The 26819-nt window shown below is 44.2% G+C and overlaps 1 protein-coding gene across 33 annotated transcripts in view; it reads left to right on the plus strand.

Annotated features, from left to right (window-relative positions):
* The window catches only part of SORBS1 (sorbin and SH3 domain containing 1), a 1099691-nt gene that overhangs the window by 780053 nt on the left and 292819 nt on the right, over positions 1-26819 (plus strand). For all 33 annotated transcript variants that reach the window (XM_086922349.1, XM_086922367.1, XM_086922341.1 and 30 more), the window contains 2 exons: positions 2015-2169; positions 24828-24891. In XM_086922349.1, the coding sequence (XP_086778475.1) occupies positions 2015-2169; positions 24828-24891 (219 nt within the window). The remainder of the gene's footprint in view (positions 1-2014; positions 2170-24827; positions 24892-26819) is intronic.

The following is a 26819-nucleotide window of genomic DNA, read 5'->3' on the forward strand; positions in this document are numbered from 1 at the left end:
AAAGGAAGAGAACAAACTGTGGCTTTAGACTCTTTTACTTCAAAATCATTTCCCTTTCTTGCGGGGTCCTGCAAGGTTCCCTGCTCAGTCCCACTCTATTCAATCTTTACTTTACAGAATTAGCATAATTGATTGTCTCTTTTGGATTTTTTTCTTGCCTCCTATGCTGCTGAGACACAAATTGTGTTATTGGCATCTAACAATACCCTTAACTTCGGTGCGAACCAAAATTGAGTGTATGCGTGCAATCAACTGCTGGATGAGCAGTCATTGCTGAAAATGTTACTCGGTCAAGACCAAGGTGATTATCTTTGGAAATAATCCTCACTTTTGGGTACCTTCCTGCTGGCCACAGGAGATGGGAGCTTTCCCATTACCAGTAAAAAAGGCAAACAACCTAGGAGTCATGATTGATGGCAAGCTTAACTATTCCAGCCCAATTAATTCAAGGATCTCATCTTCATTTAATACCTTGAAGATGATTAGGAAAGTTCTTTTTTTATCCCTCAAAATATGAAAAAAAATAGTGATTACCACTTTTGTTTTGTCAAAAATCGATCAATGTAACAGTCTGTACTTGAGTCTGCAAGATCAATACTTGAACAAACTGAAGACTGTGAAAAATGCGGCTGCCAGGCTTTTCCTGGGTATTCCCAAGTTTCAATCTATCTCTCAGGCCATTAAAGAGCTACACTGTCTAACAGTCAGGAACCGTATACAATTCAAGGCACTTTCTCTGCTTTATAAGGCACTCCGTGACACTGGCCCTCTTTTCTCGAGGCTATCCTTTAAGTGGTACGAGCCCATTATAAACTTGCTTTCGCTGGAGGTTAAAAATGTAGTTGTCTCCAGGTTTAAGATGACTAAGTGGGCTGGTTGCAGCCTTGTCCTTTGGGCTACCAAAATTTGGAATCTGCATCAACACCATATCAGAGCTGCCCCCTCCTTGCTCGGTTTTAGAAAGAAACTACAAACTTGGATCTTTATTAACAAAATTAAATCTATGGCCTATCCAGTTGTGCTCAAGTCTCTGCAAGTGCCAAGACATCTCTAGGTAATCAAGCGCTTTACAAACTGCTTAAATTCACATTACATAAGTGAGAGGCCATGTATATTTGAATCAGAAACTAAATAGTCACTGCCAGATTCACTATTGAATTGCTAAAAAAAGTAATTAGAGGAAATGTTTTCTTAGCTTGGAAAAACAGAAAATTTGCAGATTTTGCACAGTGAATGTGAATTTATGCTCAGTCCACTGAACATCTAAAGTGAAACGCTTTGCTGTGATGTTTACATATAGTTGATGGAGGTCAATATTTGGTAGCCTGCAGACTTCTTTGTGAAGTTTTTGTTAAAAGTCATTCCTGTATAAAATGACCTGTCTCCCTTAGATTGAGGGTGAACCATGATAACATGTCAGTTCCTCTGTGATGATTCAAACCAATTTGATTTTTCTTAACCTTTGTTTCAGAGTGCTCTGCAGATAACTTGTGCACTGTTTTACTTGATGTATCTCTCTGCGTCTTCAAATTGTAGTAGATTAACTAACAGACACACTTACACAGCTTTTCGGATTGGCAGCTAAAATATTAACAGGCAGCTAGTGAAAAGGTATGCAGAGAGACAGATAGATTGGCAAACAGACCACAAGGTAATCAGTCAGATTCGTAGCCAGGGAAGATGGATGGCTGGATAGATAGACTAACGGACGGACAGGCACGACAGACAGACCTAGATTGTCTCAAGAATGGGTAGGCTAAGTAGGCAACAGCCAAATATGGAATGATAGAAGGACCTACATGCTTGGTCAACAATAGTCCAATTAACATTTATTTATTTATTAAGAAATATTTGATTTACAGTACGAATAAAGACATCTGTGGCATCAGTGCTTGGAATTGTCATGCAACCAAAGGCTAAATTAGAGTGAATTATATTTTAGTTGTGTGTTTTATAGGCTTAAGCCTCTTTGTGTGATAGCATCATGGGCTAACTTTTTCCTACTGATTTTTAGACCCTGCGTTAGACACCTCCTCATCTGTTCAAGACAAAGTCAATGCAGACAAGTTACAGAGTGAGAAATATTCACAGGATGATAGAAGAAATGCTACGAGACCACCACATTACCTGAATGATATGACAGTGGATGGCATTGGAATTCCAATAAGAGTAAGTTAGGAACATCTAATAAACTTACTGTAGTTAATCCTTGCCTGTATAAAGTTATAAAAAATGCTTTGAAGGAAAATAACCATATAATTTTTCTCTGAATGTTTTGTGTGTCTTGCCCAATGTCAAAACAATGTATTCAGATAGCCTTTAGCATACATATACTTAGAAATTTGTTGGCAGTTAAGGACTAGTAGGCCTAGCATTACTCTATCCATCTTGCCTTGGACACATTGATCCCATGGACATTAATTATTCATTCTATTGCTCCTCACTGTTGCTTCTCCAGGTGTTCCGGAATTCTTTAAAGTGTAGTATCCGCCAGTTCTGCTTTGATCATTTTATGCATTTTAAAACCTTATTTTCTAATATTGCTTCGAGCCTTTATTCTATCACATATTTTAGCATTGTTTGTAGTTTAAGAAAGACTCTTCTGCCTAAAGTGCTTGGTCGGGGACTGAGTTTATTTATTCCATTCTGTGAACCACGGCGGAAAAGCTCTAATATGGTGACGGTGTCTTCCAGACACCGTCCACCATATTAGGATGGCCAGTAAAGTATGCTTTTCCGCGGCGGGTTTTCCGCAGCGGAAAAGCATACGGAACTTCACTGCGGGGGCCCGTTGCGGGCCCCCTAGGTGAAGGGGGGGTGGGGGGTGCACATGGGGGGTACCTATGGTACCCCCCTGCATTTGCATGCAGAAAGCGGCAGGCACCGCGCGGTGCCTGCCTCTTTCTGCATGCAAATGCAATGCTTGCATTTTTAACATTGCCGCGGGTGGAGCTTGAAGCTGCACCCGCGGCAATGTTAAAAATAGAGGATGTGACCGCCAGGGTGGCGGTCACATCCTAATTGCACAGGAGGGAACTCCGCATGCCATGCGGAGGTTCCCTCCTGCTCTGGGGTCGCGGACGGACGCAAGTCCGTCCGCGATCCTAATCGACCCCAAAATAGGCACTTTTGGTCCTTACTTAAGCTGCCATCTCTGTTAAGTATGATAATGTTTTCCTCTGGTCAATTCTGTTTTGAGGGGACCTCCTTTGTATCACTCGACCTTGTCATAGGTACTATAATGTGATAAGCTATATTGCGTAACTGCATAATATGCAGAATTATACGTTATACTAAACGTTACTTATTCTTTAATAATGAAACATCAATCTTTTAACTTTTGCTTCATCCTAATTATAGGGACCGGCTTGTGTGAATAATTATATTTGTCTTAAGTGCTTTAAGGACAGAACGATCACTATGGAGCTCATAGATGTGTTTCACATGCAGAAAGGTGGCATAACATTTAAGTTCGATATCCTTGACAAAGGGCTTGCAAAACATCTGTTGGCAGACTGAATTTGATTAGCTGCATTTGAAACTTGATTTACCTCAAGCATTTGTACTTGCATAACATAAAGGCTTGAGGCTAATAATATTGACCTCTATATTTTATCTACACCTTTACCACACAAAAAACTACCAGCAGGAACATTTTAAAGAAAAAGTATTTTGTCTTGTAACATAAGGTACATTTATATTAGCGCTATTCGAAAGCTTCACTATTCAGCACAGTTCAACAAACTTGTCAAGTTCCACAAATTGTTAAAACATTGATTCAGCAGCCTAAACCCAATTTATATACCTACCCTACTCCAAAACTAGTCTAAATGAAGATTTCACAAAACAGTTAAAACACCGGATGTACACAAAACGGAACAAAATTGAAACAAAAATCAGAGACAAAAAATCCCATATTCATCACATAAAGAAATATTTTAAAAGCAGTGTGCGTTTCTGTCCATTGTTCCAGCCACCTTCCACTTTATTTCTGTGAATAATTCACTATAATAATACATTACTTGTTTTAGATTGTCTGTCTTCTCTCCATATATCCTACATTGGCCTACATTGACTTGAGAAGAGAATCACATTTTTTCAATGCATTCTCTATTTTCTTGATTCTTCTAAAAAATCATACCTTGAAGAACTGATGCCTAAGAATGAGTGGTAGTGGATATGGCAAATAATTGTGGGGATCACTTGCCATGTAGTATTATAGTGTAGCATTTACTGTGCTTTTCAGAAGTTAGACGATCCTCCAAATCTAATGCCCAATGCATATATTGTATCAGAGTTATCTTATGTTGATCTACATTCCCATGCCTGTGCCAAACCTTCGAAAAAGTAGAGGTTAATTTATTTAATGCCAAATCATTCATATAAGGGATAAAGTACCCTCTGCCTTACATTATAAGGATATTGCAAGTCACAGAGGAGTTCTATAACCATATAGAGGTACAAGTCCTAAGGTGTACTCCTTTTATCTAGTGTTGAGCACAGATGCTTGCAAGTTGTTATTCTTGAAAGATGTCTTCGGTCTTGAGATATCTTGTGACTCCTCCCTTAGTCCACAATGCAACAGGACATAGACTTCACCTCAGATTGCTTTATCCGCCATTGGGGTTTGGACATTTCAGCTTAAGCTCTGGGGCCATAGCCAACTTTTCTGCTCCTTTCCATTCCAGTCGTCAAGGGTTCTGACCCAGCAATGGCAGAACTATTTACCGCATTGACATCTGTATCTCTGCTGCTCTGAATTGCTACAAAGTGGTTTCCTGTCTAGAAATCAGGTTGTATTAAGAATGACTGTAGGGTAAGGGTGTTAAGGTGAAAATACTCTTCCATTTTTGTGCAAACTGCAATACTCATTTCTGATCACCATTGGGTCTGTCATCTCTGCCTGTCCCTAGAACATAAGAAGTAGACCTGCTCGGCCTGCAATGCTTTTCAAAACAAAATGATTATCTGATATCACAGAGAATGCCAAAAGTGGCAGACCCATCTGACATAATGAACCTTTTCAGTGCTGAGGAATTGAGGAAGCTAATTACGAGTGAGGAAACCAATTTGAATATCCAACCTGCCCGGAAGACTAAGCCCCAGGTCAGTAACAGCGACTCCCACTGCAGCAGAGCAAGGATCCCAGGAAAAAACACACCCAGAGCCACTATTCATCCACATTCACTCAAGGATAAATTCCCTGGGGACAGTCTCAAAAGAAGTCAAGAAATCAAACTAACTTCGAACACTGCTCCCTAAGGAGTCAGGCATCTGGCCCAGAGACCAGCCAGAAGAAGTACTGACTTTTGGGTTTTGATTATAGCTTCAAGGCTCCTCAACTCCGAGAGACCCCCTTAGCTCCAAGAATGCCTTTGGAGATGGACTCTGAGTCTGGTCATTCACCGCCACCAAGTTGGCCTGAGTCTCTGACAAGTCACCCTTAGAGTTGATAATGGCTCTGAAGCATTCTCTGAAAACGACCTGAGACCGGCTCAGAAAAATGTCTTTACACCAAGATGGGAGTCAAGTTAACCGCTGCCATTGAGCTCTCAGTGTAGAATATTCATACACCTCTCCACAGGAAAGATCTTTGCTCAACCATCGCTTCAGGAACATACTCACACATCACAGTGATCACCAGGAAGAAAGAGGAAGTTTACCTTTGAGGAGCACATGTTTGAGAGAATAGCATCCCTATCCGATCCCAAAGAAGTACGAAGATAAGGCTACTGGTCCTCCACCACCATTTCCTCAGCCTCTACCACAACCACCACCACCTTCTTCTTCACATCAGCACTTGGATCACTCAGACTACACAGACTCACACCAAGAGAGTCTCTTTGATACGTAGCAAACATATCTTTCCTCATCCAGCAGTAGATGGAATTTATTCTTGGGAGGATAACCACATAGACTCACAGGATGATGCTGACCTAGAGCACGATCTTGTTAAGGCCTTACTTCTGCGACACTCTGGATGAAACCACAGCAGACTACACTGTTATCTAAAGGTTGGCAGACGACCACAAAGTAAAACCTATTGTTGTCGAGGAGGAAGATGGAGAAAATCTCCAAGACTAAGAGGTCTGCTTAGTACCTGCTGATGTCACAGAACGAGTTGCCACCCTCCATATTAAAAAGAAGTTCACACCTGCCCCAGATGACTCCTATTTTAACTTAAAGTTACATTCTATCGCCCCCCCCCCCCCCCTACCCGGGCCAACTTCCTACAATCCTTGGGGCAACTACTGGAACATAAAGTTAGCTTCCAGGATTGCACTATCCTCGGGGACTTAAACTTTCATCTAGATAAGGCACCTTGCAAATACTCTGGTCTGACCATGTAGCGGTAATGCTAACTCTTACCTTGCCTTCTTCTGTACGTAACAAGCAGGTGCCTATAAAAAGTCACAGTCACTTTCTCTGGTATCGCCTCAGCCACACTGAGTTTCTTATGGAACTTAGCCATAATAGACCTACCCTATCCCTTGCCCCCGAGAGAGCAGCCCTAGAATACCATGACTGGATCGGGTCGGCAGTTCGGGCAACTGTCCCCCAAAAACCGGGTAAAATAACGAGGACAGCCCCCACAAAACCCTGGTTTACAGAAGAGCTTAGACTGCTCAAAAAGCAGTGCCGCAGGCAAGAAAGGCATTGGAGACTCTAGTATGAGCCCAAGGAAAAAGAGCGCTATGGGGAAATACTCACTCAGTATAAAGGTATGATACACGGCAAAAATCAAATACTTTTCGTAAACATTTAGCAAAGCCAAGAATAATGCCAAAGAACATTTTGCCACAGTTCAAAAATGTAGTCAAGTGTAGGACCACAAAGAGAATGTCTCGGATCAAGCCTTTTGCAATACTTTGGCTTCCACCTTTTGCAGCAAGGTTTGTGACATCTACAACAAATTTACGCTGAATCCTACCCTTGTGGCAAGTAGTCTAGGTCTTCCTGTGCTGAAGCACTCCAGCAGCCCAGATTCCGTGCATTTCTCTGAGTTTCCTCCAATAACATCCAAGCAGGTGGTCAAACTTCTTTCTGTTGCCAAATCTGGTTCTCCGCTGGACCAGTGCCCCCCAAAATCTTACTCTCTGCAATCCAGCTTATAGCCTGCCATCTCGCAGAGCTATTCAATTTTGTTCTCCAATCTGGTACTTTCCCCAAATTATGGAAAAAGACCTCCATTTTGCAACTATTAAAAAAAAAAAACCAATTGGGATAAAGCAGCCACCGGTAACTATCGTCCGATAGCTCTCCTGCCATTACCAGCTAAAGCTCTTGAAAAATAAATAAATCAAGAACTCACCTCGTTCATTAATAACAACCACATTCTGGATCCATCCCAACAAGGTTTTCGAGGCGGTCATAGCACTGAGCTTGCTTTGCTCACGGCTGCTGAAGAAATTAGGCACTCAGTAGATAAAGGGAGGCATGGCGGCACTGATCCTTTTGGATCTGTTGGAGGCATTCGACACAGTGCACCCTGGCCTCCTACAACATCACCTCCAAGAAATAGGCTTTGCCGGCACCTCCCTACGATTGTTTAACTCCTTCCTTTCTAACTGGGAAGAATTTGTGGAGATGGATGGCCTGAGCTCTCAGAGTTTAAATCTTCCGTGTGGGGTCCCACAGGGCGCATTCCTCAACCCAACTCTTTTTAATGTGCATGTGGTTCCCCTAGCTAGGTTCATCAAATCCTTAGGATTTGCAATGGTGTCCTACGCCAATGACACCCAGATTATAGTGTCCATCTCAGAGAACTTCCCGGAACTCTATTCACAACTTTCATGTCTGTATGGGACAGGTGACTATATGGATGTCAGAGAACTGTTTCAAACTGAACTCCACTTAGACGGAGGTTCTTCTTTTTGGCAGAGATGTCTCCCACTGGTCCTCGGACTGGTGGCCTATCGAACTTGGCCCTCTCCCCATTCTAGTCCCCAAGGCAAGGAATCTGGGAGTCATCTTTGACACCACTCTTACTTTCCTTCATCGTGTGAATGCAATCACATCAGCTATTTGTTACCGCTTAAAGATTTTGAGGAAAATCTTCTTCTTTATACCACCTGACCTACAGAAAACAGTGCTTTCGGCATTAGTTCTGTCAAGGCTGGACTACTGCAACGGCCTTCTGATCGCAGTTAATAAAGCTCTCCTTTTAAAAATGCAGATTTTGCAGAATTCAGCCTCACTTGCTATTTAAACTACGAAAATATGCTTCTGTGAAGGCGGCCCTTCACTCTATTCACTGGGTCCCGGTGGAAAAGAGGATCAAGTTCAAGGTACTTTGCATCTCTTTTAGGGCTCTGCACAACCAGGGCCCTGCATATCTGATTGACCACTTTCATTGGTACACACCTTCCAGAATGCTGCGGTACTCTTCCCACCGGCTGGTGGAAGTTCCCAAGGCACGTCTTCCCAACTGGGATGGCAAAAGCTTCCTATACATTACCACCAAATTATGGAATTAACTGCTACTCTCACAGAAAATCTTACCAGACCTGTTATCCTTCAGGAAGGGTCTGAAGACTTGGATTTTTAAAGCCTAGTGATAAGCGGCAACTAGTTTCTATTCTTTTCCTCGTTCTCAGTCTTTGTTCCCCATGGCTGGCGGGTGGTGCGATGTTCGTGCCTAGACGCCTTCAGGCATTAGTTGCGCTATATAAATATATATATAAATAAATAAATAAATAAAATGGTAATATACGTACAACCCTTCCCTGAGTGCCCAACTGTACTAATGTTTGGATCTCTAATCTTGATTTTTGTTGTTAAAGGCAAACACAGAACATTCATGTATGCCATGACATAGGCCTGTCTCAAGGATTTCGGTCTTGTTGGGCTGGGAAGGGTGCCCAAAGTGCTACCCTCATAGTGGTGGAGGGCTACTGCCTTCATCAGAAGTTAAGTAGCATGAGCAGCATACTGTGTAGTGATCAGTAGGAGCGTATAAGCTCACTCACTTTTAAAGTTCGGCTGATGTGTTCTTAACTCACCCTACATCATATTGGTGTGAAGTGCTGTGCAGCACAGAGGTCGTATTTTTGCACTGGGTGTATGTGTGCCTGGGACGGGTATAATACCAGGATAATGCAGTACTGAGCAGTGCTTGCTTGATGAATGCATGTGCTGGATGTACATGTGCCAATGAGTGGTACAGTACCTGAAGGATGTGGTGCTGTTCAATGTGTGATTGTTAAACGCATATGTCGGCTTTATATGTGCGTTTGGGTGGTACAGTACAGGAAGGGTACAGTGTGTGCATATTAAATGCATATGCTGGATGTATGTGTGCCTATGAGTGGTACAATACATAAAGGATATAGTGCTGGGCAATGCATGCATGTTAAATGTAGGCGCTGGGTGTGTGTGTGCCTATGATTGTTACAGTACATGGAGGATACAGTACTGTGCAGTGCATGTATGCCCACACCCTTTAGCTGCTCCGTAAGAGGGGTGACTCTTGCATGGACGGTGAATGTTGGGAGACTTTACTACTTAAAGTGGAAGACAAATCTAACGAGCGCCTGCCATGAGCTCCCCCCACGTCACCTACATGTGTCTGCTGCATACTACTAGGTGGCATTGCTATTGTCCCATTGCTGCTTTCTACCACATAGTGATCACTGCTGCCTGTGCAGCACTTTCACACTTCGCTGCTGACATGCCACCCATGTTGGCACCAACCCACTTCCTGATTGCATTCTGTCATTTGGATCATCTTGAATAACCCTGTCCCCTCTCTCCTCTCCCTTCAGTTGGATGCAGAGGAGGAACCGGCCACACGTGACACTTATTTTCTTGTTCTCTTAACTGTATATGTACATATGATGAACCGGCTAGTGCTATTTTCTTGTTCTCTTAACTGTATATGTACATATGATGAACCGGCTCCTGTTATAGATGGAAATGGAATAGGGCGCATCTTTATGTATCCTTGCTTGATTATTGTGGACCTCAAAGCTCTTGAGTTGTTGGTTTACTTAATGTTTATTTATTATAATTGTTTCTATTTCCTTATATTGTTAATGATCACACAGTATTTGCTGTTAATATTTTTCCCATACTGCTATGTGCTGCAAGTAACTCTAAGGTCCGACAGCTATCATGTAATCCCACTATGTGTCCATGTATCCACATGTGCCATGATAACTGTGCTGCTAATAAAAACATTTTTAAAAAAGAAGATATATTGGTAGGTAAGTAGCACATTGACGTTTATCCTTGCCTAGTTTCAGTATGACAACTACGGAAGCCTCTAACATGGAGAACAGGATCGAGTCTGGGTCCTTAATGGAGTAAAACAGTCGGGTTAGGAGGGGAGCAAGAGTTGTGCAGAAGGCCCCAGCAATTTAAGAAGCCTCTGCCTTGCGATAATAGAGATAACTTCCACAACCCAGATTGGGCAATCTAGATTGATTGCCTGTGTTGGAGTCAGTTTCAAGGTATGGGTGATCTGGAGATACAGACCTGGACTCTCCTCAGGTAGGTCCTGCCTCGCTTAGAGCTCCCTACAGAAGTCTTGAAATGCAGAGGCGATATGGGCATCTCCGGTACGTTCAGAGCCTTCCGCTTTGAGTATAGAGGGAGCCCCGGTGGCCTGCCGCTGTGCCCATAATTGTATTGGGCAAGATGCACCCACACCTATCCCCACCGACATAAAAGGAGTATCGAAGTCAAAGAGCAGCGTATTCCCCTGTCGAGATCAATGCTCACAATTTGAGTTTGAGCGGCCTCCAGCTGATGCCAAACTCGGGGGAGTTTATGAATACGTTCAAGTTCCTGCAACTGACAGGACAAGTGCTCTCTTTTATCCCGGCAAACCTTGTTGTCCACCACAGAAATAGCAATTAATTCTCCTGTAATAACTGCTTTCTGGGTTTCTCAGAGTGTAGAGATAGAAACAGCTGCTGGGTCATTTATTTCTAAGAAATCCACTAGCGCTTTATTAATTTGATTAATGACCACGAGTCAATGCAGGAGGGTTTCAAGCATCCGCCAGGTTCTGGGTGGAGGCTGCATTGGTGGAAAAGTCAGGGTGAGGGAAACTGCTGCATGGTCCAACAATGAGCAGGGCTCTATCTCCAGGCCTGCAGCCATAGCTTGGATGTCTGACGTGCCTCAAAAATGATCTATAAGGGCATATGTTTTATGTGCATGGGAATAAAATGTATAGTTGCGTGTATGTGGCTGTAGAGTACTCCAGAAGTCTCTCAGGTCCATCCCAGCCAGAGCACACCTTCCAGAGAGAGGACCCCCGTTTGACCGTGGCGCTGTGCATCTCTGTCCAGATCGTTGTTAAAAACTAGATTTAGGTCTCCCTCCAGAAGCTCCATATGATCTTCTTTAGTCATACCCTCGGCCACTGTGCAGCGCAAAAAGTGTTCCTGTCCCTCATTAGAAGTGTATATAGTCCCCAGTTTGAAAGTGTGGTTGCCCGGGGTCACTGAGTGAGCTAGAAATCTAACTCTAATTTCGGCCTGTTTGGGGCCTCTCTTGCCTCAAAAGGAACTGGACTCCAGAATCACTACCTTCCACGGTTTTAGAGGAGTTGAAAGTAAAGAATTGATATGGAAAACCCATGAGCGCATTCTCTGCGAGTCGCTGGCAACTAGATGCGTTTCTAGGAGAAGGCAGATATGTGCTCCAGAGTGCTTGAATTATGCTAATATGACCCGGCGTTTAACAGGATTGTTGAGATCCTTCACATTAAAGGTAAGAACCTGTAGGTAATGTTGCATAGCAATGGAGTGGGAAGCTAGCTAAAGGCTCGTCTTGGCATGTAAGTTATCATTTGTATCCTATAGTACGAAATGTGGGAAGTCAAGAGGACATGCTGAGGTGATAAAGTAAGACCCTCATCTGTAGGTTTCCCCAAAAACAAACTGAAGAGAAAAAGAAACAGAATTAACAACCAGTAAAACATTGTCCAATAGAGAGTCAGTGTCCAGGGTCAAATACCCGATTGGGAGAAAATGTCACCATCCCTTGCCCTCTGCCCAATCCACCTGCAAAGAGAGAAACATCACAGCATCTGCATTAATAGTGTCACCGGAGAGCATATCTAGTATCGCCTGCCATTATTTAGCCATAGTCACATGTCTGTGGATGTGGCCCGGGCACCCCTCCATCGTTGGTGTATGCAGGTTTCACACTCACACTGGCTAGGCTGGGAGTCAGCAGGATGGGTGTCATCAATGCCAAGCAGCCAACAGGTATCTTCAAAGGTCGAAGTTGATTGAGTTTGACGTTCAGGTGGGAGACAAGCCTGAAAGGGTGTTCCCACGCATATGATATGCCTTTATTTCTGAGGTGGACAGTAATTGGGCAGAATTCTCTAAGTTTCTGGAGTGTAGAAGCAGCTAAGTCTTGATAAAGCAGTAGCTGACAACCTTTGAACTGTACTGGGTGTTGGTCTCTGGGCTGCATGGAGAATGCATTCCGTCAGTGGAAAATCATGGTCACACACCAGTCCGGTCTCTGGGGGCCCATTCTACGTGCTCTATCAAACTTGATGTCCATCTCTGGTGGAGCCGCCAGAATCGAACGGAAGAGATCTGTGACAAACAGGTTTATATCAATTCTTTCATCACCGGTAGGTATGCCTTTGATGCGTATTTTGCTATGCCTTGATTGATTTTCTAAGTCTTCAGCATGAGCCTGCAGGTAAAGCTTTTGTTTCCTAAGTCAAATGACTTCCTGCTGCAGCTGCTCAATCTCCTCATCGTGGCTTGTTTCACGGTCTTCCAGTGAGGAGACTCCGTTGCCCAGGCTTTTGAGGTCCCGGCAGACCTCCTTAGGTTTGTTTGAGAGATCTTTCTTGAGAATCTAATGATCCTCCCGAGGAGAAGCAAAAAGAGCCTCCGAGAAGGGACAGGTTACCGGGGCGTCTGCATCTTTGATGTCTGGTGCGGGCTCCAAGCCAGAGGGTGGTGGAAAATCACTGGTCTGCGACCCCGCAGACTTAGTGAGCATGTCTTTTATCATGTGATCTTTCTTGCCCCCTCCTGGCGGCCATAATTCCTAGTATTGATGTGGCACTGGCCGAAGAAGGGGAGGGATAGGTCCACCAGCACACCCAGTCCCAGAAGGCCCTCTCCCAGAACAGGTCCTAGTATGGCCTATGGGGCATCCAGCAGCAAAAACTGCTGCTTGTGAGGTCCTCAGGTTCTCTGGCCATTTGGAATCGCCAGTGTCCACCAATGGCTTTTTGCCCCTAGTGATTCAAGGGCCTCACCTGTTGAATAAAGCGTTGTAGATCTGGAGCAGTCTCTATGGCATCATGCACCCCCGCTATGTGTATGTTCGAATGTTTCTCATGACAAAAGCAATGTTCTGGGCCAGGAAGGTGTCTCAAAGTGTGGCAGAGAGTGATAGGGTCCAGTCTAGTTGCTGTGGTTAGAGCCTGGTCACACCGTCCTGGTCCATCTACAGCCTCACTGCAGCATGCTGGAAAGGGTCTGCACCGCCCTCGACTCCTGGGACTGTCCTCAGGGGCTTGAGAAAGGAAGGAGGGTGGGACCGGTATTTATGCAGATCCTGCACACAGGGCTCCTAGAGGAATGTGAGACGAAGGAGTATGCAGTTCCTAGAGTGGGAGGAGGAGGGGGAAAGAGAGGGGGAAAGACAGGTCTTTTTTCATGATGCCCTCACAAACCCCGAGAGGTGTCATGCTTCATCATAGGGCTATGCTCCTCGTCGGGCCGGCGCTGCAATGCCCGATGGGCTCACCGTAAAATGAGCTCTTTGCCGGAGATCTTTTTAGAAGAAGCCGTAAGGTGCGTGCGGGTAAGAGGACAGGGGAAGAGTGGTGCATAGCCCTATGATGAAGCATGACATCTCTCGGGGTGTGTGAGGGCATCATGGAAAAAAAACTGTCTTTCCTCCCACTCTAGGAACTGCATACTCTTCGTCTCACTGTCCTCAGGGGTCCCTGAAGGCTGGATGTCCTTTGGCAGGACTAGCAACGAGCCCAAAAGTCTGTGACAGCATTCCAGAAAAGTAGGGCCCAGGCCTGGCGGGCATTGCTCAGACTTACCTCAAAGCGAGAGGGGCCCATGGATCGGTATCGCTCTCTGGCTGTCCTGCTCTAGTGTAGGCTCGCCCAGGTCCTCTCAACAGCACAGCTCCCCAAGGAAGGATACTCAGGTGATCCGCAGCAGGTCAACATAGTGGCAGTAGCCCTCGGGATCCCGGGCCCACAATCCAAGGGTAGCCGCCCTTCGTTCTCTGCCCCAAGCATAATTTAAGGGTGCAAAATTATTTGCTCTGGAGAAATTAGCACATATGGGATTGTGGTCGCTCAGTGAATCCCAAAACACCTCAAAGTTCAATAAAGTAGGAGCCAATCCAGAGGAAACAAAAATAAAATCAATTGCAGAAATACAACCTCTCCTTAAGATGGTAGCCACACTTGGAGAAAGGCTCATGGATGTGCAAACATCTTCAACCAAGACCAAGTTGAAGTCACTCAAAATAAAAATTAAAAGTTCACCAGGGACAGAGTGTCTAAATGGTGAGCAGCTAGGGAATACCACTTGCAAGCATCCTGAATATGTTGGAGTCACGCAGGTGAGTGTTAAAATCACACAGAAGCACAATGGAAAAAATGCCCTTAGTAGAACAGTAATGCTTATCCAATAGATCTCTCGGCTTGAGTGCATTGGCAATCTGAGATAGGGTCGGGTTTGCATTATAAAAATTAACAAGTAAGACATCTCCATAATTCCAAAATGAGCAGCAACCAGCAAGTAAATTCAGGGGTCTAGTATTCTCTTGCTTAGCATCACAAGTTAGACTTAGAGAAATAATAACTGAGAGACCCTCCTTTAGCTCTACCTGAGCTAGAACTTGTCGCCGGGACAAAAAAAACCTTGAAACCCTCCAGTAACGGTTCGATGTCTCCTAAGTTTCTTGTAGACTAATCTAATTGTGCCTCCTCGGCAAAGAGACCCTCCCAGTATCATTAGCATTTCGGGCTATCCGAGCCATATTACAACTTAGAATAACTAGCTTGACTTTAAGGAATATTTTCAGCGATCCCCTCACAGCAGTGACACTAACGTCAGAGGTCAGAGGGGGGCGGGGGTACCACAGTGCGGTCATTCATTGTCATTAAGAGAGCTCAAAGGGCCAAACCTATTATGGGTAGAAATACCTTGGGTAAGGTCTCTTAACAGCAGTTCTGCTCTGAGTAAGTAAGGGCATTTGAAGAGGCATAATAGATGCAGAGGGTTTAATTGTAGGTCGATAAAAATAACCCAAAGGGAGTGACTGAACATTGGCATGGGGGTAAACCAGGATTTGAGTGGTCCATCAACATGTGGCCTACTGTGCAGGGATTGTTAAAGTTCACAACAAAATAGTCCCCATCCATAATTTTGGGTTGCCAGCATAACCAGTTGACCCTTTGTACCTTAATATTGAATGTAGATTTTTACTTAACCGCCTCTCTAACCAATGAATAACTTAATTTTTTAACTGAAACGTTCGACCATCCTAGGTTAAGGGGGTGGCACATTGACAAGGACAACTACACATGACATGGCTGCTGGAGGCAAATCCAGGATATGTAAGGTACAACTGAAGTCATTGTCACTGGCCGCTTGGGCAGACGGATTTCTCTCCAAAACTGATCTTTTCAAAAGTGTTGTTGAGATACCAAATGTTTATCAGAAATGAGTACATGCCCCCCCTCCAGCAGAACAGGATGCAACAATAGAGTCTGCATTTTTATCAGGTCCAGCACCTACGTGGAGCGAATCTTCTGGATGCGCTAGGATGGTATGCTGATCACCTGTTTTTGATGAGATTAAGTCCTGTGACACTAATGCTGAAATAATATTAGATGTCAGGACCCCTGAAGCAGTCAGCTGGGTAGGTTTTAATGTCTCAGGCCTGTTGGCTAGGGCAATTTCCAGCTTAGTCAACCTATCATTACAAGCTGCAAATAACTCTGCAATCAATTTTTCTAGTTTGCTAAAGTGATTTGCTAGCAGGTCACCCACAGGTTACAATGATATGACAGTGTGATTCGATGCCCCGAATTATTCTGCTTTGTTTCTTTTCCAAGGAGGCTGGGGGGATGAAGGTAGAACAGAACCTTCAGCAGGTGGCCGGTGGATGATGGCCTCAACCAAATGTACGTCTCCCAATGTAGGCTGTCTGGAGAGCTCATCTGTGGTAGGAACACCTCCTACAAGTGAAGGCCTACAGCCAGTGGTGCAATCTTTTTCTATGACTGCAGATTCACCTAGATCCAGGTCATCTTCTACTGAAATGATTGTGTTGGGTATTGCCTCAACAGCAGAAGTCAAATATGTTAGAGTACTGGAACCATTTACACTGTCGTTTTTGGGCAAAAAATGGTGGAGACAATTCATGTTTTCCCATAACACCAACTAGTGCTGGCACACAGAGAGACTATGAAGCCGCTCAATAGTTCAATTGTATCTGGAGTTAATGGTGAGCAATTAGGGCAAGCAAAGGTGAGCCAATAATAAAATAAAAATGACCCAAAAGAGGCACACTTGATTGATAAAAGTTGGAGGAAATGAATGTTTGAGGGGTGTGCCAGACCAGCTTTTTTTCTCCAGGCTAAGACAGGTTTGGACCGTCCCGCCTTTGGCCTGGTCTTCACCTAGGTCCAGCCTGGGTGCGTTCCACACTGTGGGACAGCTGAAAGTGCTATATAGCACAAGTGAGGATGGTCCCTCTTCTCGCCTCAGAGTCACCTGGGGCATTGCTGAGAATCCCCCGGGTAGTCACCGATCCTGGCGTCGGTCTGGGTCTTCGCGCTGAGGGACAGCTGAAAACTCTACATAGCACACTTGAAGATTGCCCCTCCTCTCCTCGTCACCTGGGGCAGCGCTGAGTGTTCTTGGACAAGTAGTCTCTGATGCTGCAGTCGGCCTGTGTAAACTCCTATCATACAAATAAAACTCTTTCGTTTTTCGGCTTCGCATAGTGAGGCATCCTTAGCAAATCTTGGAATATTGATTGTGATTGTGTAAATGTATCAATTCTGGTGTACATTGTGACATGATTTGTCACTCAAACCAACATTGACCTTTCAGCACTGTCATTCAATAATATTAGTAACTTGTTTTCATGTAGCACTTCAAATGGCACTTTCTCATTTTCCAGATGTAAAAAGCAGGTAATACTATTAAACAGTTTAATAGTACACAATTTAACAATCTGAGAAGGATGAAAGGCTGAGCTAGCCTAGCTGAAATTCAAGTTTAAGACATTTAGGTCTTCACATTTCTCAATGACAAGCATGTAACTCACTGAGCTGTCCTGCCAATAGTTGGTTTTATTATCCATCTGATCATTTTCAATTAAAAGAATATAAATGTATTATAAGCAATGTTCCCTCTAATTTTTTTCCTCTGTGTGCGGCAGTTTAGGGTCTCTGTGCGCTGCAGCCATGGCTATGTGCGCCAGAAACCAGACTGCGCGTGTGTGCAGCGCCAAATATCCCTCCAAACTTTTGTTGAAAATACTGTGCTTTTCAACACCCACGGCGCCACATTAAGGGTCTTAAGGCAGATTTGCAGTTTGGATACACAGAGGCTTGTGCTTGTTTAAATCCGCTGAGTGACGTTAACCATGGTTATGGAATGAGGCTATGTCATCTAGAAGTGCATTCACACTTTGGTTTTCTTTCGAGGCAGCTATCATTTTGCCCGGCTGTTGCTCCGCTGCTTTTATACGTCGGTGTGGTTACGTCTTTATGGGTCCCTTGATTTCTGGCCGTGCACCGGTGCTGAAATGTTGCTCATGCACATTCGGTATAGCTGCGGTTTCTCTCCGTTGTCGCCTCCTTTGAAACAACAGCTGTCGCCAAAGCAGGGATGAGAAATCCCAGCCTGTGGTTGGCTAGGGCGGTGGGTGGCGCATGAAGTGAAGGCCGAGAGAGAGGAGTTACAGTATCACTGGTCCGATCACAAGGAGCTGGTGTTGGTGGATATCTATGGCCTGCCAGCTGCTGTGAGGCATACTGTGGGAGGGGTGGCACCATGCCACCAGAGCTCAGCTACTACCCACACCGGCGCAGTTCCTCTTCGTCCCACCCTCACCCTCCACCCTTGGTTCTCTTTTTGGTACTTATTCCCTAATCGGCCTGCCTCCGCCCTGGCTTCTGTCTCATTGTCACCTGTCCCACAATTCTCTCTGATGCCCAACCTCTTCTGGTGTGCTAATAATAATAGCAGGAACAATAATGTGTTTTTGTATAGCCCTTTATATACCACGCCTCATTTATAAGGACTGGAAATAGCAAGCAATATTATGCAATCATATAAACTCCAAATGCACGTGGATGTGGGCAGTCAGCATTTTATTAACTTCGGGGTGATGCATGGCTACATTGTTCCAGGCCCTCCGTGCCCCATCATCACAGCTATTCCAAGATATCAGCATACTCTTTCTTTCACATAAAGAAAACTCTGACATTCTAAAAGTATTACTTCTTGTACGTGTGCAAATTTCTGAATATTAAAACAGATATTATATACAGTATTTTATATCAGAGCGACTCCCCTGGGGCCAAATTCTGAAACATTTTCAGGCCCACAGGAGTACAGGGGCCGCATTGACTCCCGCAAGACTCCAGCAGGATGGGAAAAACATTATAAAACAAGAATTTGCAGTGCAATAGGTCACACATTTACGACAAGTTTGAGCTACTGGTATTGTAAATGACAATGCCTTTTATTTATGTGTTGACTTTTTCTTCAGGCATTTGCCAGTTGTCTGGTGCTCATTGGATGCTGGGCGGGAGGTGTGTATTCAAGCTGGTATGCTAATAAGAAAGATAACACGGGCATCTGGGTACTGCAAGGTGTCCCGCTAATTGCACAGTGTGTGATATGGCTTCTGTCTCAGTGATCGCGGCGTGGCTATGGCTACCTGTGAGTGGGGGAACTCACTGTCCATCCTTAAAAACACTGGAGGCGGGCTGGGGCCACCGGGCGGTAAACTCCTATTCCAGTGGCCCACAGTGGTTCGTGCCCTGATCTTACCAGTGCCTGCAGCCTCCTGGGTGGCCTTGGCAGAGTCTGTATCACTGCCGCCAATGGCAATGGAGAGGCATAACCACCGCAATCGGACTCCCATCTGCAGCTGAAATATGTTAAATTTACCAGCCTGTGTCTCGCACCGCGCGATCAGGTGCTAGCTGGTAGTAATGCTCAGAAGGTGTAATAGGTGGCCGGACCGGCGCCGTGTGAGGTATCTAACTGCATGTTTCATGTTGTAGGGCCTCTCTGACATCGGTTCCCTCTTGGGCCGGGTCACTCATGTGACATCAGAGAGAGGCCCAGACCCTATGTTTTCCTGATTTTTATGGGAAGGAGGGGCCCACGACAAAGGCTGGCAATCTGTGTTTGGCAAAGGCTGGTAGCAAAAGCCTCCAAACAACAGTACAACCAAAAAGAACAGCTCCTAGGCTAATGTACAGAGTCTTGATTTAATATATTGCAAATGAGGTTTCTGATATTGGTATGACTCCAAGTGTATGACTTAGACATGAGTAGCACGCAGTCTATATAAGTAGGCGCTTGGGTACCCCACATTGGGGGGGGATGAGGGGGACTACGTGCTATACAAATACTACAGTGCAATGCGAAATCGCATATGCAAATGGAATAATTATTTTTAGAATTTAACATCTTCTTATTGCATGCTCTCAAAAGGCCTCCTCTGTATTCCTAAAACTATGCATCCCTATAGCTTTTACCGAGGGGCAGCGGTAGTACGTCACGTCGTGCTGGCTGACGCTGCCAGAGCGGGTAGTTTGGTTGCAAGGAACTTAGGCCGTCCAGAATCATGCTGCATCTTGGTCTACAATGCTACTGTTTCCATATGACCAGCCTGTCCACCGGTGCTCTGCTTTATTTATGATCAGCGGCATTCAATTATAATTTCCGAGCCGGCCGAGGACAGCCAGCAACCTGGACCAAAGTCTAAGACCAAGGCAGATTTCCGCAGGGTGTGTGGCTTGCGGCCTGAGTACACAGCTGCATTGTTGCAGTGTGACTCGCTGACGGGTTTAATCTGACTAAAGATCCGTAAGTAGACAGTGTTTTACCAGTTGCCAGCCCTGAGTTTTTGTCATTGTTAACACAAATGTACTGAGAGGGCAGGGTCTGGAATCTGAGGTCCTTGTGCTGGTGCTGGGTCCCTTACCATCATCTTTGCCTGCAGTGTCGACCCGGATCCAACAGCAACTCCAGAGCTGAGCCAGAGGTCACTGTCAGAAGCGCCTGTAGCTCAGTGTCAGACTGCCTGCAGCAGCTGATGTGATCTGGAGCCTGCTGCTGGGCAGGTAGGGGCACCACTCACCGATTGGGGTCGGCCACCCAGCTCGGGTAATGATGTTTATTGGGATTGAGGCTCCTAAACTAGTCTTTACATAATGAAATACAGCCTGTTATCTGTGCGTGCCTCAGCCTCACTCTCCTTTGTAATTTTTAATATTTTAATGTTTCCCGTGTCTTCATTGCTTGATTTTCCTCACGAGAAATTGTCAGTCATAGTCCTTGAAATGTTACTCATAATTGCACTGAAATTATGAAACTGTCACACATGGGAATCTTAAACCTTGGCAGGTATGCCCCTCCCGCTCCGGCCTCTCTTCCCCTGCTCGGATCCGCCGCCCTCTTCGTCTCCGAGCCTCTGTCTGACAGGCCTCCTCCCTTTCTCTTCAGCGTCTGTATTCATATTAATTGCAGCGCACACGGAATGCAATTAATATGAATACTACCTCAATGGCCCTCAATCAACCCCGCATCTGTGCACTGTTAAGAAAAGAAAAAACAGTGTCAAACACGACGTGTGCTTTAGCACACGTCGTGTTTGAAACTCAGTTTTTCTTTTCTTAACAGTGCACAGATGCGGGCTGATTGAGGGCCATTGAGGTAGTATTCATATTAATTGCATTCCGTGTGCGCTGCAATTAATATGAATACTAACTCAATGGCCCTCAATCAGCCCCGCAGCGGTGCACTGGCAGGAAAGGAATCGTGCAAGTGCTAGGGCCATTTGCACGTGAACGGGAACAGAAAATTACGGGTTTTCGCGCCGCTCGCACGTTAATAGCGGCGGCGCGAACAGTCTCAGAATGTGCGCGCTAAATAATGAGCACTGCGCGCTTGGGGTGCCTTCAATGCGCGCAAGCGCAGGCGCGCAGGTTATTGGGAACAGTGATTATAAGTAATTTAACAGATATATGAACGTTTTTAGGGTAGGCCAAGGGCGAGGCCAATTCCTTCATATGAACCTGATCAGGAGTCCAGAAAGGTAAACCACTCTTTCTCCCAGTAGCTAAACATAAACTGATGCTCCCTCTCCCCCCTGCAGAATGTAAGGAGGGACTCCTAAATCTCCCATATCTCTCAAATATGTATTGGCCTTAGATTGAATGGCGGCTCCCTGAAAGGCCAAGTTCATTGATGTGCCACAGGGGCTGAGTGGCCTTTGTTATGTCCCTGCTTTCACTTATGATTATACTCTGGCATCATAGAAGATGAGAAACTTAATTGGGCCTTAGTGTCAAGCAAGATGCTTGCATCTTTAGCTATGGGAGTGGAGGAAAAGTCAGTAACACTCCCAGATTTTGATCAGCAGGGAAGGAACAGATTTTCCCTTCCCTTCTCCATCCCTAACCCCAGCCTCTTACTGATCCGTTTCCCTATCCACTTCCTAACACTACCTTCCTTTTTTTTCTTCATACCCTTGCATCATTTCCCTTGCCTTTTTCCCTTGCTATTACTAATATTAATTTAGGAGTATTTTAGTTGGGACTGTGTGAAGCCCAAAGCTGAGCAGATGGTTTTCTTACAAACTCTCCTGTTGCACTGAATTGTACCGAATTGAAGAAGAGTTCATTGTAACCCAAAAGAGTTGCTTTGCCATTGTATGGGGTAGATCACAGTCCTGCAGCTGTTCATTATGGAGAACTGCTCCTTTTTCTTCTTCACTTCCCACTAAACTATTCTTCTAAGCCTGAAAAGGTCATGCAGCATTGTGGGAGGTCAGGGAATAGGCAGACTAGACAGCCTTGTCATACCTCTTGCAGGCCTTTTCTGCTTTCAGTCTTACCAGCACTTCTGCCTTTCCATCCGCCTACCTAGTTGAAGTTTAACCTATACCCCTCCCTGTTTATTCCATCTTACAGGTAGTGGTATAAAGTTAATAGACCCAAAGTGATTTTCACACTGTTCAAGAGAATAACCTGCCCCCCTCATTACCCTTCTCTGTTTCCAATCTAATACTTTCTTCTGTTTTTTGCCCGGCTCTCTGTATGTCATTTAGCCTTTTTACAACTCACTCATCAAGACATTAAACCAGCTCCAGGCAGGGATGATCATTCTAGTCTGCTGCTTTTCTCATCTTCTAAACCTCCTCACACTCTTACAACTCTTATACTTGTTTTCCCAACTCTCAAAGTCTTACCCCCTTATCTACATTTCTTAAAAAGTGGTGTCAATTTCGCAAAGCAGCTAGGTGAATTAAGGCACGGACTTGATTAGAAATGTACCTCTTTCTCTGTACACTCATAAAGCACAACCCGCTCTCCCATTACCCAATCCACAACACTGCCTGCTTTCCTGCCATGTCCTCCTTCCCAATAAAGCAAAAAAAGTAGGAGAGAGGAGAAAGGCATATAGTGGGGAATCAGCTTTAAACTCACATGACTTTTGGTGCCTTTCTCTGCCTTTCACATGACCATACTTCCCCCCCATGCCTATCTCACACTATGCCAGATACAGTATGAAAAGCTGCAGAAAACAGACCATTACCTGGTATGACATCAGGCATGCTGATTAGCAGGTCAGATAGCCATTTGCTCTCAAATGTTACCAAAAACATGTATTGAACTTTCAATGAAATCAGACTTCATGAACATTCCTTCTTGTGTTGCCTATCGCTTGAAAAAGGACTCACAGTATCACAGTCTTTGCCTGGCCAACAGGGCGACTCTTATATTTGCTGCGTGTCTATGCTCAAAACGGTTTTATTAAGTTCAACATTACAGTCATTACAATACAACAATGCATTGTTCACATAACACAGTTTAGAAAAAGGTAAAGCACAAAGAGATCCACAAATGCATTACCACACACATTTGTGAAAAATTAAGCCCACACTAAGTAGATCTCCAAATGAAGCACCCAAGGAGGCATTTATAGTGACGTCTTGAACTATAGGTCTATAACTTATGTGTGAGGTTACCTGTTCTTAACCTCATCCGTGCGGTGCAGATTTACCGCCGGTGCTGGGCCCTAATGAAAATGGGTGTGGTCATGACGGAACGGTTCCGTCATGAGCACAGCTCGACCGATGCTCATGACGGAACCGTTCCGTCATGAGCATCAAAGGGGTTAAAACAGTTCTCATACTAGCTCCGCTTAGATTGAGTCTGAGCCAGGTAGAAAATCCCCCCCGCTTCTGCAATGCTTAATCTTTAAGGTTGAGCTGTCCACATCGGGGTGCACAGTCACCCACCATGTTATCATGTTTCAGCCAATGTCATTGTCCACTTTGGCAGTGGCAAAAAAATCTTTTTGCTGCTCGTACATTGGTAAACATGAATTTTCTCGCCGTGTTTAGCCTCAGTTTATGAGGGGAAACGTAATGGGGGCCCAGGATTTTAGTCTGGCTAGGTCTTATCACAACTCTTGAAAACCTAATTCCTTCTCCAGAGTCTCAAAGTGTATATCAAGTGACTGCAGCATTTTAGTGATATAGTAAAGGCTTTTTTTTACATTTCTGTCACTTATAGGATGTGTTCCATGGCTGAGGTGTCTCTTAGCATGTCCAATGGCATACTGAGTGCACTCAGTGCAACTCCTCAATGGTAGGATGCCAGCCTGGTTGTTATTTTTAGTAATATGGGATCCTTGTCAATGCCAGAGTTCATGTAAAATTTAAAATTGTCTCCCTTTCAGGCCTTAGATTAGACTACCCACCTCCTCAGGCATTCCCAAATTCTTATGTTGGCCGCTCGTTTGTCATTCTTCTGCGTCTCCATTTTGCTCTCCAGTCTAACAATTAAAACCACTGTACACCTTTTGTGTAGGTTACCCTTGTGCTGCAATATTCTCCATGTTCTTAAATCTCAATTCAAGAAGAACAGCCTGGACTATATAATCAGTGTTTTAACTCTTGTGTCACCATGCAGATCAGAAAGGCAATCAACTAGCTCTTGATTTTGTTTGTCTCTCTATGGATAGCCTCTGAGGAAGCTACAGTTGCTCCTAAACTTTTGACATAATAATCATCCATGTTTGCACCACCATGTGGCTTAAAGAAGCCCACCTTCAATCCTGCCTTCTTCAGTTTCTTTTTGTAAATGACAGATTCCCCATGTCACTTCCTCTGTTACACAGTCCTCAGCCACCCACAGGCGAAGCAAGAGTGCCATGAACACTAATGCCACCAAGGACATATTTCACATGTCCTTTAGTGGGCAGTAAAACTAGGGTACCATAAGTCCATTACTCCAGGGGCCTTGATGTCAACATATTTTTGTAAGTGGTTGTATCTTTTCTCATTTTGTTACTAGATTTTGTTATGTGTGAATGTTCATGGTATATGTACCTTTTCTAATGACTGTTACAGTGAATAAGTATGTTCCATGTCTTGGGTTGCTCTCCCTTTATTTTAAAATGTTTTTAGGTGCAAAGTATACTTTGAATTAAAAAGAAATAACATCAATGCACTGTAATAAACTGGTTTAATTGTACAGAAATATGAAAACTAGTAGATAAAATCGATATTTTGTAATACTTGCCAATCATCTTTTATCCTAGAACACGGAAAAATCTAAAGACTGGTATAAGACAATGTTTAAACAGATCCACAAGCTCAACAAAGGTAATTTGCATGGCTGTCACATTCCCATGTGGAACATTAATGCTGTCAATTCGTTTTGTTTTCCCATGTTTTATTGTGAAAAAGAAGTCAGGGAAATAGTACCTTAAAATGGCCAAAACACTGTCAATTAATATGTTACTTGTTCAATTTGTAACATACTAATGGCCAGTAGTAGGACGTAGTCTCAGCGATCCACTGGTAACAACTGGCTACTCACATTCTTTACAATTTTTTCCACAAAAGTTGTATCCAGGGTAAACCTATATTATAGTGGAGAACTGTAGAATATTTATATTTTTAAAATACTTTACATTTTTCAACTGTTAATTTAAGCATAGCTACATATTGAGTTAAAAGTGTTAAAAGAAATTGCTCCAAAATAGTGGCGTTAAACTTTGTAATGTTTTTAGGAGGCATTACAGGGCTTACCAATTTAGTCTGTTTAATTACACCAATTCTGTGTTGAAATTCAGTGTTTTTACATCTTTTAAAACAGTGACCAATTCAGCTGGTTGATATTTGAGTGTTAGTCTTGCGTCACACTGCCAGATAATAGAAAATATCACACGGTGGCTCAAACACAACAAATCAATAGACACAACACCACACCCCCTGGAGAGGGATTAAACTTAATAAAATGAAGCACATCAAAGTCTTTCTTTTCAGAATAAGGCTTGGGGTTTTATGGATGCAATGCTCTCTAACAGAAAGGCTGTCCAAGATGTCAAACAACATTGGAATATATATATTCCGTGTAGGATTTCTTTATTACAAACAAACGCCCTGAAGCATTGAATGGGCACTCTCCCACATTTCAGACCTCACGGTCTTGTATTACCTCGTTGCAGTCTTTTTCTTCGTTGCAATGACAGTCTTGTTATTAAAAAGCCGACGCGTTTCGAGGCATTTCACGCCTCTTCTTCCTGGGCAAACATCAAGCATTGACGGCTCAGCATGTTAAATTTCAACTTTTGTGTCGATCGCCTTCAAGGGCGGAGCTAAGTGCAGTGTTCATTGAAGCATCTTGGGACTTGTGGTCCCTCACAGTGAGTATTAGTGACATCCTTAGTAGGTTCAATGCCTTGAATTATTGATGCAATGTTCTCATTCCTTTGTAGGATCTGCAACGAAGAACAAACATAATTTGCAAATGAAGTGTGGTGCTGCGCGGAGCTGGCTCGTCCCGCTCCTCAGCCTTTGTATTAACGAGTGGTGCTCACTTCCACGGCCAGGCTGCCGTGTAGGATTTCTTCATTACAAACTAACGCCCTGAAGCATTGAAGGGGCACTCTCCAACATTTCTGACCTCACGGTCTTGTATTACCTCGTTGCAGTCTTTTTCTTCGTTGCAATGACAGTCTTGTTATTAAAAAGCTGACACGTTTCGAGGCATTTCACGCCTCTTCTTCCTGGGCAAACATCAAGCATTGACGGCTCACCATGTTAAATTTCAACTTTTGTGTTGATCGCCTTCAAGGGCGGAGCTTAGTGCAGTGTTCATTGAAGCATCTTGGGACTTGTGGTCCCTCACATTGAGTATTAGTGACATCCTCAGTAGGTTCAATGCCTTGAATTATTAATGCAATGTTCTCATTCCTTTGTAGGATCTGCAACGAAGAACAAACATAATTTGCAAATGAAGTGTGGTGCTGCGCGGAGCTGGCTCGTCCCGCTCCTCAGCCTTCGTATTAACGAGTGGTGCTCACTTCCACGGCCAGGCTGCCGTGTAGGATTTCTTCATTACAAACTAACGCCCTGAAGCATTGAAGGGGCACTCTCCCACATTTCTGACCTCACTGTCTTGTATTACCTCATTGCAGTCTTTTTCTTCGTTGCAATGACAGTCTTGTTATTAAAAAGCTGACGCGTTTCGAGGCATTTCACGCCTCTTCTTCCTGGGCAAACATCAAGCATTGGCGGCTCACCAT

Source organism: Lissotriton vulgaris, chromosome 5, assembly GCF_964263255.1.
Source record: "Lissotriton vulgaris chromosome 5, aLisVul1.2, whole genome shotgun sequence".
NCBI classification, from domain to species: domain Eukaryota; kingdom Metazoa; phylum Chordata; class Amphibia; order Caudata; family Salamandridae; genus Lissotriton; species Lissotriton vulgaris.